Source organism: Siphateles boraxobius, unplaced genomic scaffold, assembly GCF_051911475.1.
Source record: "Siphateles boraxobius isolate OS27281-9 unplaced genomic scaffold, OSU_SipBor_1 25, whole genome shotgun sequence".
NCBI classification, from domain to species: domain Eukaryota; kingdom Metazoa; phylum Chordata; class Actinopteri; order Cypriniformes; family Leuciscidae; genus Siphateles; species Siphateles boraxobius.
Window position 1 is genome coordinate 10,664,536 of NW_027508866.1, and position 14,234 is coordinate 10,678,769.

General features: G+C 38.4%; 1 protein-coding gene across 1 annotated transcript; it reads right to left on the bottom strand.

Moving 5' to 3' along the window:
• Nucleotides 1-1,202: 1,202 nt before the first annotated feature.
• On the bottom strand, nt 1,203-13,470 carry rnft1 (ring finger protein, transmembrane 1). The gene is made up of 9 exons (XM_077242562.1): nt 13,286-13,470; nt 5,388-5,827; nt 5,222-5,298; nt 4,317-4,417; nt 4,017-4,170; nt 3,773-3,931; nt 3,620-3,685; nt 3,413-3,514; nt 1,203-2,276 (listed from the first exon to the last, which is right to left on the bottom strand). The coding sequence occupies exons 1-9, from the start codon at nt 13,309-13,311 to the stop codon at nt 2,142-2,144; spliced, it is 1,260 nt and encodes a 419-aa protein (XP_077098677.1). The 5' UTR covers nt 13,312-13,470; the 3' UTR covers nt 1,203-2,141.
• Nucleotides 13,471-14,234: the final 764 nt, after the last annotated feature.

Here is a 14,234-nt window from a genome sequence, read left to right on the forward strand (position 1 = left end):
GCATTCCTGTGTTCATAGTACTGTTATTGTTATCAATGAACGTCTGCGTCTGAGGCTGTGTAACCGCATTTAAACCATTTCTAAATAACACTTTTTTTTTCCCATGGGAATGTAAAATAGGCTTGTTTTCTGCTTGAAAACATTGTTTTGTTGTGACATTGTAACTCACTGATTGAATGTGATGTTAACCTCACATCCTCAAACTAATTTCCGTGGTGTAGATTGTAATTGTGGTTGGACATTAGAAGGCCATTGAACTGTCTGGACTTTGCAGCAGATTCCATCAAGCCAATAACTGCCTGTACTCACTATGCACAGGAAGCATGATTGTGAATATATTACGCTTAACACAGTGCCTACTGATAAACAACAGCCTCCTGCGCCGTGGCAGTTAACAGCCCGTAATGGCTTCATATGTGAAAGCCTTTGATTTTGAAATCTGTGCAAGACCAGCAGCTTAATTAAATTGGTACTTTGACTATGGGAGCATCGCATTATGCCTTTGCATACACAAATATAGACCGTTTATTCAAACTATGCAATGCTAGCTGAGAGGGGAGCCTGTAATGTGGCGTAAATGGCTTTGTGTATCACTTTTGACAGTCTGTTGAGTTGGAAAATTTCCATAAGCCCAGTCCCTGTAATCACAAGACTCATGGCCTGGGTTTAAAACCTTTCAAACTGTCTCCCACTGATTCTTACAGTCGTGTTGGAATATTAAAACACAACTTGGTGCTAAGTGTTCATTACTATATGTTCCTTATAAAAAATGTAATGTGGTGTTCAATCGAGCTTCAGAACGAGTAAAACAAAACCTGATCTCGAAAATGTGTGTACTTCATTAGGAACCAGGGTTGTAACCAATTCTGAAACTTTCTGGATTATAAAGTCCAATAGAAATATGCCTGTAAAAAGAATTGAGATGCAGATAAGATTTAGCATTTTGAATGCAAGTGCTTGAAGTGCTGTGTTTATTAGAGCGGCACATTTTGGTTTTAAAAATGAATGGATTTAAAATACCGAATGACATAAGATTGTTTATAATGAATAATCTGGTGTTCTGTGACTGTTCATATTTATTTTAAAACTCATTTTAATCCCTGGAGAATTCTACATCATCAATAAAATTGAACTGGAGTGTTTAACAAGCAACCCTGGAATTTTATATTGCATTTACTCCGCAATAATTTCAATGATGCTTCTTAACAGTTTGAAAAGATTTATTTTCGTCAATTGTTGAAAAATGACTGGAAAAAATACAACTGCATACTGTATAATGGTACTAAAATAGATGTGTTTTTTTCTTCAACTCTTTGGTTTATTACACTAAGTGCGGCATTAGAAAAATACCATGTATCTGTGAAGGGCCTGAATAACAAATGCATTTAAGCATGTACAGCAATATAATAGCTGTTACTTTTCAAACAGCAAAATATGTTGTTCATTCTCTAAAATCACATAGTAACAAAATTCTAATGCTACATCGTTTGATAAATCAGCAGTTCATGTGCGATTACCTCGCATTCAGATTATTACAGAACTAACCAGAATACTTCAAACGGAGCAAGTTTCAGAATTTTTTTAAACTCCTTATAATTGGATTAATAAATGTTTGAGACAAGTTCAGTTACAAAAGCCTTAGTCTCTGACAGGATCATACGGGAGGAAAAACCCAGTATCTATGTAAAATTATACCAAAATTTTTCTTTTTTAAATACATTAAGGGAGACAAACATGAATTTCTAATACATCATTTCTGAGTGTTTTCTCCACAAATACAATCAGGAAACCCATTTGTCCTCTATATCCTCCTGCTTACACCCACAAGGAAATTAGTAAAACCAGAGATGGCATGCAAGAACACAAAGAGGAATATATATTATAAACATTAAAAAATAAGGGAGTTCCAGATACAATAATAATAATACAAGAGCTGGTGAATGTACTTGTCCTTCTGACAAGATTTATATATATATATATATATATAAACAAACCGGCGATTTTTTAGTGCCTTATAACAAGTGCTGTTTGCTCGACTGAGATCTTTAAGAGGAACAATCCACATATTCTGTGAATCCACTGCTGGTCGACGGTTTCAACATGTCTCAACACTGTCTTCAACTTTTCAGTGAGCATCATGTTCAGTAGATTTGTAAATAAGCTGATGTTGCACCATCTTTCCACTTATTCACCTTGTCTGTGATAACAGTGCGGCAGAGGGGGCAGGTCCTCTCCTGGTTAAGCCACTGGGCTATACACTCCTCACAGAAGATATGCTGGACACAATCAAATGGGAAACAGTTTACATTTAAGCTCTTGGCAGGTGGCTTACAAGAAAGTACATGCATTATGTGACACAGGCTGCATCCGAAATTGCATACATCCCTACTATATAGTACTCTCAAAACAGTATGTGGCAAAAGAAGTGTCTGAATTCACAAGATTGTGAAGTGCATAAGAGGGACACTTCACTATCCCATGAGGTCACGGGAGAGGATTTCTGAATGGCAGTGAAGCGACGCAGATGACGCTGGAAGGTCACATGATAAAGTCTAAATGGCGAATGTAGTACGTCCGGATTACATTCATATTATATAAAACATTCTTTGAGTACTAAAAAAATAATTTATCAAAATAAATACCAATTCAAGTATGAGAGTATGCGATTTCGTACGCAGCCACTGTGTATTACTTCAACAAGACCGTGATGATAATAGAACAAGAACAAGCTGTTCAAGTTAATGCAGGGGCATAGAAGTTTTCTCAAATTACTGTCAACACGTTTACTTACAGAGAAAAAAGTTAAAGAAAAAAAGCATATATTTTATATATCTGGGTTTCCCAATCTGGGGTTTGTTAGTTAAATTAAATTTAAAAACAAAAAACAATTTTAAATTAAAAGCTGTGAAAACAAAACTAAAAAGATATATTTTATTGTAATATTTTATAGGTTTACTTGCATGTCATTTGACCATTAACAAACATCAGAGATTTGTGAACATGCAAACGTGTTGTTAAATTATTGAAATATTAACTTAAACCTCACATTTTAGGTTGAAGGGGTTTGGCTGACAAAAATAAGAGGAATTCCTTTTTTATATATTTTAAAGATATTTTTTTTTACAAAATCCTTAAAATATATGATAATTTTGTTGCTATAGAGCTGATGGAAAAAATTATAAAAACGTCAGTGCTCCGTGTTAAAGAACACAAACTGTAATAATGAGTTAACAACTTGACAAGAATTATATAAGCTAATTTGTCTTTTACATGACAAAGACAAATTAGTTTAAGTAACACTTGTCAAGAATGAGGCTGAGCCTAGCTTTGTCGTAAATCCTATGCTCGAGAAGCATAACAGTTTAGCCTGTGAATGAGGTTAAGGGGGCTTGACATCAGAGGTCAAACTCACCTGACACACGAGGACCCGAGGCTGCTTAAAATCTGCCTGACAGATCGGACAAATGTCACCTGCCTCTCTAACCTGAGCTGGACTGGCTGGAGCTCCGTTCAACTTTAAAAACGGGTGAGAAGAACATGAAACAGCACATATATTACAGATTACACACCAAATATATACGGAGAGGAGCATAAGACGGGTAAAAGCAAACTTTTGTACCTCAGAACTGAAAAAAGTCTGTAATGTTTTTTGCAATGATCCTGACAGTCCATACAGTGCCAAAAGCTAACAAAAAAGAGAAAGGTAATAAGATCAGACTGATGAATGTCTTCTAATACCATATTCATTTCTTATTGTGATGATTTTGCAAACCTTCATTATGAGGTAGAGCAAGGCTAGCAGGATTCCCAGAGTCAGACCCACTGAGGTTTCCATCTCATCATAGCTGACCAGATAGCGGAACCAGAGTGGGACAGGAGCAATCACCTGATACACCTGACCCGTCTCCTCTATGAGCATGTACCACTGACCCTAAGGAAACAGGATGGATACGATGAAGATAACGTTCATTTTGATTCAGAGCAGAGAATTAAATAATGTTACAAATCATGCTCACCCTTTGCCGGTATGTCATGAGTGGGGATGGGACGAGGAGAATAAGACACTTGAGCCCCATGAAGAAAAACTTGACGATGAAGTTAGTCACACCAACGCTCCATAAAACCTCCCAGAAGTTTTGAGAATCTATCGTAGCGTTGGCAAAAATGAGACTGAGGGACACAAAAAAAGAGAGCCAATGATCTCCATGGTACGTATTTGTCATTTAGTGGACATTTGGTCTTTTAGTTGATGCATTAAACATAGTACATTATAGTTTGTGGCTAAGTGAGGTTTGGTGACACTGTAAAGCACTAACCAGCGATAAAGTGACTGAGTGTGAAAAGTGTAGAACACAAGGAGACTGGAGGATGTGAGGAACACCAAGAGCCAGGCACAATGCAACTTCCTCCTTCGGTCCTTTATACAGGAGACACAAAACAAAAGAGCCTTCAGATTATATATACACACTACTATTCATGGCTCTTTTTTTATTGTTTTTTTTTTTTTAAATAAGAGAAGTCTCTTATGCTCACTAACCCTGTATTTATTTGATCTAAAGTGCATTAAAGAATATTGTGAAGTATTATTACAATTTAAAACAACTGTTTTCTATTTGAATATATTTTAAAATGTAATTTATTCCTGTGATGGCAAAGCTGAATTTCCAGCATCAATACAATCTTCAGAATTGCATGTTCCTTGAGAAATCATTGCTGATCATATGCTGATTAGGTTCTTAAGTGACATTTATTATTATCAGTGTTGAAATTCAGGATTCTCTAAAAGAAAGTTTAAAAGAACATTTATTTGAAAATCGAAATATAACATTATATCTGTATTTACTGTCACTTTTGAACAATTTAATGCATCCTTGCTGAATCAAATTAAATTCTTTCAAAAAAATATTTAGTAAACCGATCGTTATTAAACGTACATCTCTATTGCCATTATGCATCATATTTCTATATTCGCCATGAAGACATGATTGTGAATTACAAAAAAATTAAAAAAATATTAAGAAACAAGTGATTATAAGTATTATCAGATGGGTGGTTTTGTGCAACAAACTTGAATGACCCGAGTGGTTTTAAACATTGCTTGCAAACAATTATCATAGTTCACAGATTAACCTATAACCATACTAGAGGAGTAACAGGCCCTGCTCTTTAACCCAATGCCAAGCCAACCTTGACGTAACATGAAATAATATGGTGGACTTACGTGGAAAAAAACTTGCGTTTGAATGCTTTTGTTGACATACATAAAAGTGGTAAACAGACCCACTGCAACAGCCAGACCTACAGAGAGAAGACATCAACAACACAGACGTGTGACAGAGGTCATGAACTTTACACATCATAACCACTGCATCACCAGCTGTTCTCACCTAGGGCGTGCTGAATGACTAGTTTCGCAGAGAGAATAACTATGAAAGGAAGACTTTTCTTGAGCCAGCGGAGGAGGTAGCGCAGCTCAGATAACGAGCTGCTGGATTCTCCGGATTCCAGGTCGGACTCGCCGCTGTCCGACTCGTGCTCGTGACTGTGAGTGTGTCCGTGAGATTGGGAGTGGCCGTGACTCGCAGTCCTCACCCTCCGCGAAGTAGCACCTCGTCCACTCGCAGACCCCGATGAGCTGCCGATAGGAACCCGGACGTCGTCGCCTGTTTCCGGCCCGCTGGAACTTCCAGCCCCCGGCATTCGGGCGAGCAGCTCCGGCTGCAGGGTTAATGACAGCCCGTTCCTTTCCTGAGGGCTCGAATTGGGTTGCATCGGATCAGGTGTATCCCTCAATTTAAACGCTCTTCTAGTCTCGCAATTTGTTCCTCTGTTGAAAAAATGAACCAAAACAATAGATCAGAAGACGCCAAACACAAAACATTAAAAACTCTATTGTTGTTTTTATATCATGTAATAATACATTTTTTCAAGCTTCATGATCGCTCGGAGGGGGTTTCCTTCACTAGCAAGCATCGAGTGTAAAAAAACAAAAACAAAGAGCTACTGTTAAAACAGGGATCTTGTGGGTGGGATCTGCTCTAGTCACACGTTCTTTTACTGTCTATGGTCACACGGTCCAATCCGTCGCGTTTAGCATTTGCAACCAATTCCGTCGACTCCGAAAAACTATACAAAGTAACTAGCAATTTTTTGTCAAAGTTACTTTATTAGGGCCCAAGCCATGAAAGGACGAAGGCCCTGTTTTTTTCTTAGGATTAATCTATAATATTATTATTCTAGAAAGTGACCTATGACATGATATTCTTTTAGGGTGTATTCACAACAGGAAAGTCAGCTAGTTCACTTGCTTTGGTCCGGACCAAATACAATGTTGATTTTTGTTTTGTTTTGTGGTTCGCTTTCACACGGCCCTTTTTGCAAGTTAAACAAAATTTGTAAACAAAACCAAACGTGTGCTAAGGTCATCCATTCATTGGACAGAAATTCTCAAGCAGGGAAACCGTACCAGAATTCGTTTGGCACCGGACCGAGACCACATCTTCAGCTGGGTCTCGGTACGGTTGTTTGGTCCGCACTGGAGTGTGATTGCTGTATTCACACCTGCCCAAAAGATCCGCACCAAGGGGGGAAACGAACGGGAATTTGATTCAATCAAACCAAACAAGACAAGTGTGAATACACCGTACATTTTAATTATCTCATGGATTTGGTTGTTGTGGTTCACGGTCACAGTGGCACCAGCTGCTGTAATAAATGTGGCGTATTCAAATGACTTTGACATAATCCTTCTACATTTACCCAGTTTAAATGCATATTGCCAGTCATGCACAGTTGCCCTAACGCCACCAGGGCTTGTGCCTGGTATCGCTGCTTGCAGCTATATTTTTAATTGCTTAGGTCTACTTATAGAATCGTTTGTTTTATAAAAATTTGTATCACATTTATTAAAGCCATTATGTTCTAAATATCAACACCTGCCTCATTCCGAACCAGCTGACACCCGAAATCTCTGCTTACATAATATTTTATGGTAACACTTTATTTAACAGTGTCATTGTTACATGTTACATGTAGTTACTAGAGTAATATATTAAATTATGGATAATTAGCCTAAACAAGACCCTAATCCTATAGTAAGTACATGTAGTTACTTAAATGTATAATTACAGTGTAACAAAGACACCTTGAAATAAAGTGTATCCATTTTATTTCTGTGTTAAAAAAAGATTGCACTTTATTTTAAGGTGTCTTTGTTACAAAGTAATTATACATTTAAGTACAGAGTAATATTAAATATTTACATGTACTTACTATAGGTTTAGTTGCATGTAATTATACATAATTTATAGTTATTACTATAAAAGCTACTATGGGCAGCCTGGCCACTGGGAGAACTGGGAGAATTCAATAATAAATAATCAATTGGAGAGACTCGAGAAAGGATTGGAAGCACCCAGTTGGAGCAGAGAGGCAAAACGACTGGCCTGTTCAGGACTTTAAGTGCAGGGCAGTTTCATCTGTAATTATAAAATAGGCTAGTTTTGTCTTTTTTTATTTAGTCAAGCATTAAACTGCTAGCAACTGTTAGCAGTAGTAGCACCCCATTACATCATCGCTCAAGATACTGTATGCTAAAGGACATCATTATCTATTGTTAAGTTACAGTAGTAATTGAGTAGTAATACTCACATCGTTTTATAATAGGTTTAGAGCGAGCTAGGGCAGCCAACAACACAACCCTCACGAAAATGGTTACTGGTTAAACCGTGGAAACCACAAATTAACCATAGTTTAACCATGAGATTTGTAGTAAAACACTGGTTATACAAACGGTAAGTAATCCGCCAAAAACCGTGGTTACTTTATAATTTTACGAAAACCATGGTTAATTTTCATAAGGGAAAAACATGACGCATGATAATGCAAGAACATGTTCCTATTAGGATTTTTCTATAAAGATATTTTCATTATGCAGTTATTATTGTACTAATTTTGACATTTAAGCAATTTAGAAAATATAGTTTTGTTAAACCTAAAGTATTTAAGTCATTTTAAGATAAAACTAAAATGGTCGTAATGTGAGTCATTCTACGAAACGGGTGCCATTTGGGTCCACAACGTTTGATGAGATGCATAAGGCACAAACATGTCCCAAAATGTGTTTACAAATATTAAGGTTATTCATTCAAGTGTTCTTGTTAATATGATATATGATAAAAACATTTTTTTAAAAGAATAACATTCTATTTTAATAATTTTTCATTAGTTCATAGCTGATTTCACATGTCCGTGTTGACCAACATGACATTTGCATCTAAAATATCACCAAATAAGTTATGTATTTTTAAAAAACATTTATTATTTTTAGGATTATATGTGTGTTCCTTTTCACATAAGATATATTTTATTCAAAATAAACCTTATTTTTTTGTAAATATTTTGTAATTTGTGAGCGTCCCTCAGTTTGACTTACCACCCCGTCACACTAACTTGTTTTATCTATAAATAATGTACTGTTGCTTTAAATGACATCACAAAGCGGAAGTGACATCATTGGAGCCTTTTTGCCACCAAGAACAAAAGCAGGCAAGTACTGACATTTCTCTACATTCTTTATTTGTTGATTTTTCATGTTAGGCAGGTTCCGTCAAGCTTAAACCAACCACCCTGTCACGCAAAATAGAGAGGGAAAACTGATTTTTATTTTTTATTTTACATTATTAATGCAAAAATATATATATTTCAGATAGAATGCATGTATGCTAGGTGAGGAACTTAACCACATGGGAGATCTGCGGCCATTTTGGGCTGAAATTTACCACCCCGTCACATACCACCCCGTCGCATGTTTTATTGTGACGTGGTGGTAAAGGATGTGATAGGGTGGTTCTGCTTCCTATTTGAATGTGAGGATGTGAGAAATCAAGGATTATTATATAGGCTAATCATTATTATTAATATTATTATTATTATTAGTAGTATTATTATTATTTTTGTTAACTTAACCCTGTTTTGTTCATTCACTCAATCACTAAATCATTCACACACTTATTACTCAATATCTCTTTCACTCACCATGTCACTCCCTCACTCAATCACTGTCACTCCCTCACTCAATCACTGTCACTCACTCACACACTCACTGTCACTCACTCACTCAATCACTATCACTCACTCACTCAATCACTGTCACTCCCTCACTCAATCAGTCACTCACACACTCAATCACTGTCTCTCCCTCACTCAATCACTGTCACTCACACACTCACTCACTGTCACTCCCTCACTCAATCAGTCACTCACACACTCAATCACTGTCTCTCCCTCACTCAATCACTGTCACTCACACACTCACTCACTGTCACTCCCTCACTCAATCAGTCACTCACACACTCACTGTCACTCACTCACTCACTCAATCAGTCACTCACACACTCACTGTCACTCACTCACTCAATCAGTCACTCACACACTCACTGTCACTCCCTCACTCAATCAGTCACTCACACACTCACTGTCACTCACTCACTCAATCACTATCACTCACTCACTCAATCACTATCACTCCCTCACTCAATCACTATCACTCCCTCACTCAATCACTGTCACTCTCAATCACTGTCACTCCCTCACTCAATCACTGTCACTCCCTCACTCAATCACTGTCACTCCCTCACTCAATCACTGTCACTCACTCACTCAATCACTGTCACTCCCTCACTCAATCACTGTCACTCACACACTCAATCACTATCACTCACTCACTCAATCACTATCACTCCCTCACTCAATCACTGTCACTCTCAATCACTGTCACTCCCTCACTCAATCACTGTCACTCCCTCACTCAATCACTGTCACTCCCTCACTCAATCACTGTCACTCACTCACTCAATCACTGTCACTCCCTCACTCAATCACTGTCACTCCCTCACTCAATCACTGTCACTCACTCACTCAATCACTGTCACTCCCTCACTCAATCACTGTCACTCCCTCACTCAATCACTGTCACTCACTCACTCAATCACTGTCACTCACTCACTCAATCACTGTCACTCCCTCACTCAATCACTGTCACTCACACACTCACTGTCACTCACTCACTAAATCACTATCACTCACACACTCACTGTCACTCACTCACTCAATCACTATCACTCACTCACTCAATCACTATCACTCACTCACTCAATCACTATCACTCCTTCACTCAATCACTGTCACTCTCAATCACTGTCACTCCCTCACTCAATCACTGTCACTCCCTCACTCAATCACTGTCACTCACACACTCAATCACTGTCACTCTCAATCACTGTCACTCCCTCACTCAATCACTGTCACTCCCTCACTCAATCACTGTCACTCTCAATCACTGTCACTCCCTCACTCAATCACTGTCACTCACTCACTCAATCACTGTCACTCTCAATCACTGTCACTCCCTCACTCAATCACTGTCACTCACACACTCAATCACTGTCACTCCCTCACTTAATCACTGTCACTCCCTCACTCAATCACTGTCACTCACACACTCACTGTCACTCACTCACTCAATCACTGTCACTCCCTCACTCAATCACTGTCACTCCCTCACTCAATCACTGTCACTCACACACTCAATCACTGTCACTCTCAATCACTGTCACTCCCTCACTCAATCACTGTCACTCCCTCACTCAATCACTGTCACTCTCAATCACTGTCACTCCCTCACTCAATCACTGTCACTCCCTCACTCAATCACTGTCACTCTCAATCACTGTCACTCCCTCACTCAATCACTGTCACTCACACACTCAATCACTGTCACTCCCTCACTTAATCACTGTCACTCCCTCACTCAATCACTGTCACTCCCTCACTCAATCACTGTCACTCACACACTCAATCACTGTCACTCTCAATCACTGTCACTCCCTCACTCAATCACTGTCACTCACTCACTCAATCACTGTCACTCTCAATCACTGTCACTCCCTCACTCAATCACTGTCACTCACACACTCAATCACTGTCACTCCCTCACTTAATCACTGTCACTCCCTCACTCAATCACTGTCACTCACACACTCACTGTCACTCACTCACTCAATCACTGTCACTCACACACTCACTGTCACTCACTCACTCAATCACTATCACTCACACACTCAATCACTATCACTCCCTCACTCAATCACTGTCACTCACTCACTATCTCTTTCACTTACTACCTCACTCACTCACTCACTCACTCAATCACTGTCACTCACTCACTCACTATCTCTTTCACTTACTACCTCACTCACTCACTCACTCACTCACTCACTCAATCACTGTCACTCACTCACTCACTATCTCTTTCACTTACTACCTCACTCACTCACTCACTCAACTTTTTTGAGGCAAGCCATGGCAAGGGGGCCCCTGACGGTGTTGGGGGAACCCTGAAAAGAACAGCGGACAAGCTGGTGACCAACGGCCGCGACATACCCGATGCCCATGAGCTATATAAGGCCCTCTCTGAAACATCTACAACTGTTAAGTTGTTTTATGTAGCATCTGAAGCAGTGGAGCAGGCAATGGAAAAGATGCCAGGCCAGATTCCACCAGTGCCATCCACAATGAAAACCCACCAAGTGGTCACATTCACTCCAGGAGAAATCCTTTACCGGGAAGTTAGTTGCATGTGCTCCACGCAAAAGCAGCTGAGATGTCAGTGCTTCAACACACTGCATTTCACTTTTAACAAAACAGCCCAGAAGGTGCCAACAGAAGCAATTGCTTGGGGAAGTGGAGATCTCATTGGGAAGTGGTGCGTTCTTAAATATGACAGTGACCTTTATCCTGGGATCATCATGGAAACAGATGAAACACATGCCCTTGTAAAGTGTATGCACCGTGTTGGTGCCAACAGGTTCTTCTGGCCTCCAAGAGATGACTTCCTGTGGTATCTCTTCGATGATGTGCTCGAAATCATTCAAGCACCACAGCCTGTGACATCCCGCCACATGGAAATACAGAGGGATGTGTGGATGCGACTCTCCCTGTCACTGATATGATGCTCTGTTTTTTGTTTTTCAGAGCATGACCAATGTTTTCCATTAAATCTCCTATTTGAATAATTGCCCTCCCCCAGTTGTATAAAGTTTAAAACAAGCAAATCAGAAACAGAGAAACAGTGTGTCCATACCACCCTGTCACAGTGAACCACTCCGTCACATCAGTTACCACCCCGTCACGGGGTAATGTTGTTAAAAATGTTTGTAAAATAAATTAAATTTTACATAAATTAATGTTTAATAATGTTCGTGTTGTGTGAACTAATAAAATTAATGAAACTTTATTTTAATTATTTTAAGTGTATTTGTTTTTTCAGTACAAACAATGAGGCCATTGAAATGTCGAATTCATATTTCAAGATAAAAAAACTAAGAATACAAAAAATTGATTACATTTCAGACATTCTATTGATGGTGTACATAAAAGGGACATTTTACTATTAGGAAAACATTATATTTAAAAAATAAATTTCTTGTTTTACAACTCTACTGGCACACATTTTGTCCGTGACGGGGTGGTACAAGAAAGACTCCCTTGCCTTAATAAAAAGCATAATATTACTAAGGATTTTGTGCCTGAGGTGGGAAAATATGTTTTTTTGGAAGATTAATATATCCTTAAAGTTGTAAGTAAAAAAAAAAAAAGTTAGTTCTTAATGAAAATTGGGAAAATCGCAACGTGGAAATGGCACCCGTTTCGTAGAATGACTCATGTACTTTAAATTGAACTGATATAAATGTATATTATGTGCAAACAAATTACAATGAGGTGGTTGTTTTGCAACAAGGTGGACGTGTAACGTTAGATGAAAAGAGTAAACACACACACCCACACAAGTGAGAGACAGACAGATATCAGGGAAAATGCTAATGCTACCATCACTCTTATCTATGTTATGTTCTCAATTTAATATTGCAAATCATCATATCGAACGTAATATCATCACTACCACTCCACTGTAAAATTGTAGCCACCCCCAACTTTTTGGCCCAGCCAAAATGGACATCCTTGCTCCGCTTATAGTTCTGAACAGGACAGCAGTTTTGCTCTTGTCGTGTTATAATACTTAGGCTACGTACACATCTGTTTACATGATTATTCAAGTGCATAATATAATATATGAACTGACCAAAAAAGCGAGGTTAGACAGAAAATATTCCATGACTGCATAACATCAAAGACAATTATTATCTCTAATGTTTATTAGGTTCGTGGTGTTTTTCTTTCTATAATTGAAGCCCTGAATTGTTTTTTAGAGGTTTCAGATAAATACCTGTCATACTGCACGCGGAGTTTCATGACAAAGCACCGATCTCCATTCTACAGCTTATGGTGGTGTTTAAATTATTAAAAAACAACCAAAATAACTCCAAGAGATTGTAATCAAAACAGTTCATCGGCTAAAGGAGTTTAGTTTCAGCTTGACATTGTTCCGGGAGCCATCTGGCCTGACCTACTAAAGGAACCCGTGGCTCTGCTGTAAAGCAAAAGAAAAGTCCTCAATAAGGCTGCCCCGTGCTTTCAAAATTAAAGTCCCATTTAGGATTTAAACTTAGTTGACCAAAAAATTAAATATTCTGTCTTAATTTACTCACCCTCATCTTGTTTTAAATCCATTTAATTATTTGAAACACAAAAGAAGATGTTAAGTACAGTGTAAAGAATGTCTCAATCACCATTTAGTCTTAATCCTACATCTTTTTTCCCATATAATGTGAGCGAATGAACTTGGAGAGTGAGGCTGTCGGTGCGCCTAATGTTTTTAATGTTGGTACAGACAGCGCTGAACTCTCACCTGCATTCAGGTTTGTTGATAATGCTCTGGATGATTGATAATGTCCACAGATACATCAGCTGGGTACTGGGGTTTATGGCTACGCAATCCAGTTTGGTTCAGAAAACCCATTAACAAATGAAAACAAATGTTTATTAATGCTGTAATATATGTCCCATAGCCTACACAGGGCCTCTTAAACAAGGCTCTTGGACTATGAGGGCTCCCTGGAACTTACTGTTGGGCCCCATGTGAATATGAAGGCCCCAAAACCTCTTATAGAGCTATTGTCCCATTCTGTTTAAAATTATATCTATTAGAACCACTTTGAGCTTATTTTTTTGTTTGTGTGTGTGTGTGAAAGATATTGGGAATATAACTATTTATTATTACAGCATAACTGCCCATTTTCCCTAGTTAAAGTGTGACTAAATTTTTAAACATTGGC